Source organism: Hippoglossus hippoglossus, chromosome 17, assembly GCF_009819705.1.
Source record: "Hippoglossus hippoglossus isolate fHipHip1 chromosome 17, fHipHip1.pri, whole genome shotgun sequence".
NCBI classification, from domain to species: Eukaryota; Metazoa; Chordata; class Actinopteri; order Pleuronectiformes; family Pleuronectidae; genus Hippoglossus; species Hippoglossus hippoglossus.
The window spans coordinates 9,838,378-9,845,964 of NC_047167.1; the positions used below are offsets into that span (position 1 = coordinate 9,838,378).

At 41.4% G+C, this 7,587-nt stretch overlaps 1 protein-coding gene across 5 annotated transcripts; it reads right to left on the reverse strand.

Annotated features, from left to right (window-relative positions):
- Positions 1-2,259: 2,259 nt before the first annotated feature.
- On the reverse strand, positions 2,260-7,082 carry plvapa (plasmalemma vesicle associated protein a). Of its 5 annotated transcripts, none has more exons than XM_034613594.1 (7): positions 6,439-7,082; positions 6,040-6,109; positions 5,208-5,920; positions 4,372-4,502; positions 3,365-4,092; positions 2,987-3,044; positions 2,260-2,608 (listed from the first exon to the last, which is right to left on the reverse strand). In XM_034613594.1, exons 1-7 carry the CDS (start codon positions 6,832-6,834, stop codon positions 2,575-2,577), a joined length of 2,130 nt encoding a protein of 709 aa, XP_034469485.1. In that variant the 5' UTR covers positions 6,835-7,082; the 3' UTR covers positions 2,260-2,574. The 5 variants fall into 5 exon arrangements, with proteins under 5 accessions (XP_034469485.1, XP_034469486.1, XP_034469484.1 ...); XM_034613595.1 differs by having other exon boundaries at positions 3,365-3,793; positions 4,253-4,502; XM_034613593.1 differs by having other exon boundaries at positions 4,186-4,502.
- Between the last annotated feature and the right edge of the window lie 505 nt (positions 7,083-7,587).

A 7,587-nucleotide genomic window follows, 5' to 3' on the forward strand; every position in this document is an offset into this window, starting at 1 on the left:
AACTGCTTCAAAACCATTCGACATGTATCACTTACCACTGAATGCTCATTTCCATACAATGTAGAATTGATTTTAATTGACTTGTAATGGGAATTTACCTAGTAACCACTCTGCTTATGCCTACAGCAGAAGGTTCCATCTTGTGTGCAGCTTGATATGAACTTTATACATATATTCATAAACATATTTTGCAGAAGTAGTTAAACTGTCCTTGATTTTGAGGAACCCAGTTAGTTTCAGTTTGACACCTTTTGGACAACACAGGGGCGTAGGCTCTGTTCTCCATGACAAAACACACTGTGTATCACTGTTTCTTCATCACATGCCTCTCAAGCCTGTGGCGGCTGGTTGTGCTTCGATCCTTTCTCGAGAAAGCTTTGCAATAAAACTTACAAAGACAACTTGTCTCAGAACCTCATTTCCAGATTTCCACAACACAATACGCAGGCTCATTATATTTGTGAATTATTGTGTCCCCTGCACACGGTAAGATATTTATGGTCTACTGACCAAAGCCTTCTAGTCATCCCAAATTCTAGATTAAAAACTAAAGGTGACCGGGCATTTTCTGTCATGGCTCCCACCCTCTGGAACCGTCTTCCCTTTGTTATAAAAAATGCAGAGTCCATCAACAGTATTAAGAGATTGTTAAAAACTCTCGGTCCAGTTCTTATGGTTCCATTGTTTTTGCTTGACCTCTGTGTAGCTTTTATTCTTCTATTGTAGATGTTTTAATGTTTTCCTATCTGCTGTGTACAGCAGTAAAAAGTACAAATCAAATAATACCTACTAATAATACTTATTTTCCGCTGTGTCAGTTGGAACATTGGTCAACTGTGTCACTTTCGGTACGGGTAAAATACAAATGACATGAGTTGACAGGAAAACTTGTTGCGATATTACAGGAAACATACTTGCACAGAGGAACAGCATCATGATGATTTTCCAGTGATTCAACACATCCTGTGTCTCTGTTAGTCTGATAAAGTGATTCCCAAAGATACCCAGGCAACTGACCCTCAATATCCTCACCACTACTCCTGCAGTAGCTGCAAATCCCAAATGTGGAAAAACATTTGATGTTAAACAAAGGATATCCTTTAGGCGGGAAAGACCTCTCCCCTCGCTCAGGTTTAAGTGCTGTATTTATTGATTGGCACCGACACAAGTCACTTTTGGGTCATGAATTAACCGCATGTTCCTGTCCTTTCTCAGGACCATGAACAGGATGTTTGTCTGCTCTCATGATGGTTTGTTTCCCTGCTCCATTGTGGCTGCATAGTAATATTGTCCTGCTCTAAATCACATTAAAGGTTAAGTGTGTAGAATTTAGTGACGTCTAGAGGTGACATTTTATGTAACAGCTCAATACCCCTCATCTCACCCTCCCCTTCCAAATATGAAAGAGAACCTCAGAAACTCAGTTGTAATAAAAACTCAAAAGGTGTTTAGTTTGTCCAGTTTGGACGGCTGTCATAAACATGGTGGCCTCCAGAGAGAGGACCTTCTCTCGTTGTAAATATAAAGTATTTAAATATAAATGGCCCATTTTAGGGTAAAGAAAACAACAATTCGTACAATTTAGATGAAACACACTAGTGAAAACATCACTAGGATTATTTTATATTCAATTCCTGCCAAAGATCCCTTTCACCCAAATGTTGCACTGAACCTTTAAATTCACATTGAGGGATTCTATTATCCAACATGTAAATACATACTGTAAAACTCAATTCAAGTATTATATGGAAAATATGTTCAATTCATATCTCACAAATGGTATTTATTTCTACACAGACAAACAGCCCCGTTTATATTTAGTCTGATTCAAGGTCAGAGCTGTCATCAGATACAATACAAGATCCATACCCCCCCCCCACCCCCCCCCCCCCCCCTTCATGTGTTTTTCCTAAGATGTATGAAGTTTTAATTTAGGCAATGGATATCCGTGTTCTCCATGGTTAAGTGATGCAACATTGTTCTAGCAGCATGTATACAGGAGCATTTCCAAAGGTTCCGCCCATCTGCCTCTGCCGGCCTGTTGACAGGTTGGCAGGTAAACATAAACATGGTGGATGGATTAAATGGCGGTGCCAGCAAATCTCGGTGGAGACATTACAGGAGGGGTCGGTAAAGTCATTTGTGGACAATTAGCCACACAATAGGTGACGCACATAGGGACAAACAGTCATTTCCGGATCTGAATAGGGTAATATCTTGAATAGCTTTGTTTTTCAAAGAAGAGACAGGCTCAGCTGATGTGCTTACATCAAAACAAAGATTTTATTTTCATATATTTACATTGTAAAAATACTAATCATTCTTGATAAAGTTGCTTACTGTGTAGATACAAATCATTAAGACACAACGTTCACATTTTACATTCAAAAGTGGAAAAGTTATTTAAAACGTTTTACTTTAATAAATGAATATTGAAGTATAAACAGTCATAAACTGTATATTATATGGTACATTTACTTAATATCCAATGTATGAACATGATATGCTGTGTGTAATAGAATGGAGTATACACCTCTTGATTTGGTTTTGTTTGGCTCATCAAGAGAAGATGTTTTAACCCAACATCCTGGAGAGATCCTGTTTCTCCCTGGAGACAGAAAAAAAGATAGAAACAAAGAAAGAAAATGGACAATTATTACATTTTATTCTTCCTGTAATGCTGTAAAACGTGAAAGCATCACAGCTCTTTGGTTAGGGTCAGCTCTAAGGATTTGGTGATTCTCTATGTGTTTCTTGTCGTTTGTAACAAATCCCATGAAATGACCAGACTCTTCAAGGAAAAAAAGTGTTGTCAGTGCAGACAAAGCTTGATATGACTTATTATACAAATTAGTGTGACGCTCCATATGTCCATTGTGTGGGATGAGAGCCATAAAGAGGGCGTTTTTAGACAAACAAAATATAAAATATCAGCACTGAGCATGCTCTGACTGAAATAAAAGAGCTAAGAATACTTCATACTCACTCTTGACCAGAGGGGTTGATGAGGCGCTGCAGATCTTGAAGGTGCTGAGCGACATTAACTGTAAAATAAGTAAGTAAGGACAGGGATTAGTTCATACATACTTCCGTAGATCTACAGACATCACACATCAGAGCTATTGATTCACAGTTTGATTAATTAAATTATTATTAATAACTAATACATTTATCGTGAATGTTTTATTTGTGAGCCAAAATACTGAAATGGATTCACTGGATTCCACCTGAGGTATGTGAGCAACTAGTTTTTTAATCTGGGTAAACCAAACCTATAATTAAAAGAATGTGATTGAATGGGACTTAACTGAAACTAAAAACTATAGATAATCCCACTCCAGCTACTACATTTTTTAATTCTTACCTGAGCCACCTCCCAGTCCACTTGACCGTCCTGCACCAAGAGCGGAGCCAGTTCCACCATTACTGTTCCCACTTGTCGTTCCTTTCCCTGTTGCACTTCCGGTTTTACTTTGTCCTCCGTTATTATTCCCAAACCCAAACCAGGAAAATGAATTTGGCGCAGTTTTGCTTGTTGATCCAGTTGACCCAGAGGATGACCCAACGCCTGAGGGGCTCTTCACACTTGATGTTGGCTTATTTGAGCCGATCCCACTTGAGCTAAGACTTGAACTTGACCCAGTTGACCCAGAGGACGACCCAATGCCTGAGGAGCTCCTCACACTTGAAGTTTGCTTATTTGAGCCGATCCCACTTAAGCTAAGACTTGAACTTGAGCCTGATGATCCTAAGGTTGATGAAGCTCCCCCAGTTGATCCTGGCTTATTGAGTCCTGTGGAGCCAAGGCTTGAACTAGACCCAGATGATGAATGTGATGAGCTTGAAGAGCCAGTGCCAGTTGATCCTAGCTTATTTAACAAGGATCCAGAGGAGCCAAGGCTTGAACTCGACCCAAATAATGAGTGTGATGAGCTTGAAGAGCCAGTGCCAGTTGATACTGGCTTATTTAACAAGGATCCAGAGGAGCCAAGGCTTGAACTCGACCCAAATAATGAGTGTGATGAGCTTGAAGAGCCAGTGCCAGTTGATACTGGCTTATTTAACAAGGATCCAGAGGAGCCAAGGCTTGAACTCGACCCAAATAATGAGTGTGACGAGCTTGAAGAGCCAGTGCCAGTTGATACTGGCTTATTTAACAAGGATCCAGAGGAGCCAAGGCTTGAACTAGACCCAGATGAAAACAGTGATGAGCTTGAAGAGCTCCTCCCAGCTGATCCATACTTACTGAGGCCTGACCCGGTGGAGCCAAGGCTTGAACTTGACCCAGATGATGAGTGTGATAAGCTTGAAGAGCCAGTACCAGTTGATCCTGGCTTGTTGAACGATGATCCAAAAGAGCCATGGCTTGAACCCAACCCCCCTGACCCTGTCCTACTAAGCTGAGCCCCACTAGCAGAGCTGGATCCACCACCACCCAACGTGCTCCACACAGACTGACTTGATGTGCTTGGCCGAGAGTTCGACCCAGCGGCAAACCCTGGCTGAAATTAAATGAGAGCAATGTTAATATAGGAAAAACAAACAAATCCATGGACATAACATCTCACTAGGCAACATGTTTTGAATTGACACATAAATTAGTATATTGAGTCAGTTTTATCATGTAAACCCGATTCCTAAAAGAAACATCATAGGGCTTCAAATCTAGACTCTTAATAATTCCTTTAACACAGCAACTGACACTAAACATAACAACAGACCCTGCTCTCCTCTTGTTCTCTACAGGCAGACATGCTCCCTCCTCCGCCCCCTCCTCTGCACTTGGATCTGGATCATTTCCAATAATCTGTCAGGCTGTTTTGATCTGTTATGTGTGATCTTGAGAGCATAAGTTTGATATGGGCTTTGTTTGTATTTACGTATTTCTATAGGTGTTAAACATTCACATTTTGACCCTGCAAGCTAAACATTGCACACAAAATGACAATATTTCAACCCAAATGTAAGAAGATAATTACACATAACAGGGTGGGTTATTAGAGAATTTCCACCAGCATGCAATATCTGCTGCAGCAGCCTAAAGCTTGTTGTTAGTGAAAATGTGAATATTACTTAAAGATATGACTAAAGAATGTTAAAGAGCTCAGAAAGCCCAGCTGTAGGGTCCCTAAAGGTCATGATGCTCCTTACTCCCTGAAGAGCTTAAACATGTTCATGTCATTAGTCATGGCTGGGTTTTTTCTTACCTTAGACATGCAGGACATGTTGAGATGTCTGATTTGCTGTGTGAGGTGATCCACTTCCTTAATTTTGAATTTGACATTGTTTACCAGGACTTCTATATCTCCATTTAACCTCATCTTATCCATCAGGAGTCTCTCCTTATCCTGATCGTGTTTCTGCTGAAGCCTGTCTAACTTCTCTCTGTGCTCCTTGATCAGGCCCGTGCGGTTCTGGGTGCACGAGCGGTAGTCACTGGACAGGCGCCAGTTCTCTGCCTTCAGGCGGCTGTTCTCGGCATGGATGTCCGACACCTGGTCTCCCACACTGTTCAAGTAATGCTGGAACTTGTCCTCCACTTCTCTGGACAGGCTGGAGCAGTTGGTGTGGATCTGCTCCAGGTATTCCCTCTGTTTCGAGCAGGTGAGCTGGAAGGCAAGGTGTGTGGGGAAGAGGGATTCAATCTTCATGAGGAAAGCCTTGGAGACGTTGGAGACGCCACTCAAGGACTGGAAGAAGTCATCTTTACATCTTTCTTTGTTGAACAGCAACTCTTTTTCCTGTATGGATTTTTCCCTCCTCAGACGGATGGCCTCCAGGTTAATGTAGTCCCTCTCTTTGGCGGTCTGGTCCATTTCTATCCTCATCCTCTTTGTCGCTTGGGTGAAGTTGGACTCCACTAGCTCAAGCCGAGCTTTCAGCCGCTCAGCCAGCAAGCCACAGTTACAGTTATCTGAAGCTGATTTAAAAAAAAAAAGGTGTATTCAAATTTTTTACAGGAAAGACAAAACAAGTGAGACAAAGTGAAATCATTTATTTGTTGCTTTAATATTTTGGGGTTTGGAATATCACACTTACTTCTTGCTGAGCAGTCACAAGGAAAACGGGGAGAGGCGCTGCACATGAACAACTCGTGTTTGCACTGTTGCTGTTCATATTAATAAAAGAAAAGTCATTAGTGTTTGAGTAATTTGTTCTAGATAAGTTGGGAAATGTGAACAAACATTGAACTTTTTTCAAAGTTTAACACTGTCTTGTCTTACAAATATGTTTTGAGTGGCTCTTTAACTCATGTCAAATATAATCAAAGATGTATTTGAAAGCAAATAACAATTAGTAAACCTGGCTGACTCGGATATAATCACATCTGAATTTCTATAGTGGTTGGATAATGATAAAGGGAATAAAATTACACAAGACAGGAACTTGCATATTAGATATACAATGAAAAGAAAAAAGCTTGATTTAGTTTCTCACCAGTTTCCTGTCAAAGTCTACGATCATGAATGATGAGATGTTGGTGTAGTGGCGGAACTTTTCCAGGTCCCAGTCGTTACGAGCCTTGAGAGTCAGGGTTGTGTTGAGTAGGTTGGTCAGGTTCTTCCTCTGTTGCCTGAGGGCGACGTTCTCTATGGAGAGTCGGCTGAAGCTCTCCTCCAGGTCATGAATGCGCTCGGTGGACGCCGAGTCCTGCGTCTTACCGTAGACCAGAAAGAGCACCAGGCTGACTATGATCAGGGACTGAATGAGCGAAGAGAAGAAGAAGACAATGCGCATGTAGTAGCCACAGCTCTTGCCCTTCGAGCGGTACTGCATCCTCTTTTGGGCTCCTGGACTGCGCTTGGACACCTGGGAGTAGCCGCTGCTGTACATGGTTGCTGAAGGCCAAGCAGGGTGATGAAGAAATAGTCTCGTACAGTCCGAGGCTTGAGGATTACAATGAGCAGCTGCAAGTTTAAATGAGGTCCATCACTATATCAGAGGATGGACACGTTCCTGCTCAGCACTCCAAATGAACAGAAGCTTGTGCTCCTTCCTCTACATAAAACCCAACACGATGGGGGCTACACCTTTCCTCTCTGCAGTGTTGACAGCATGAGAATCGATCAGATTGTGACCAAGGTGTAAACATGGGTGAGGATTTATAAACTCTCCATGCCTCACACCAGTTGACCGAGCCTCAGTCTCCTCCCTTCATCGTCTGTCCCCCCCCTCCCCACACACACACACACACGTTTTCTCTCTCCTTTTTGTCTCTCACATCACATGCTCAGTTGGGTTTCCATTACATTAAATTAACATACATTACTTTTATTAAAAACTGTAACTATAACCAATACTTTAACTCACACTAACCCAAACATTAAACAGTTCTTCACCTTAAGATGTATGGGGACTTGCTCTTTGTCCCAATCAGTCCCCAGAACAATATTTCAGGCCGGGTTTGTGCTTGAAACATTAAGACATTTCACTGTTGGTATTAGAAAAGTCATGCGCCTTGTAAAAGCAAAAAAAAAAACAGCCATTTAGATTTTTATTATTTCCCTACCATAAAGTCTAATTTCATTTTCATTTCAAAAACTGTTATCAAGCTTTAAAACACAGGTGCATATTGGAACACCTTCC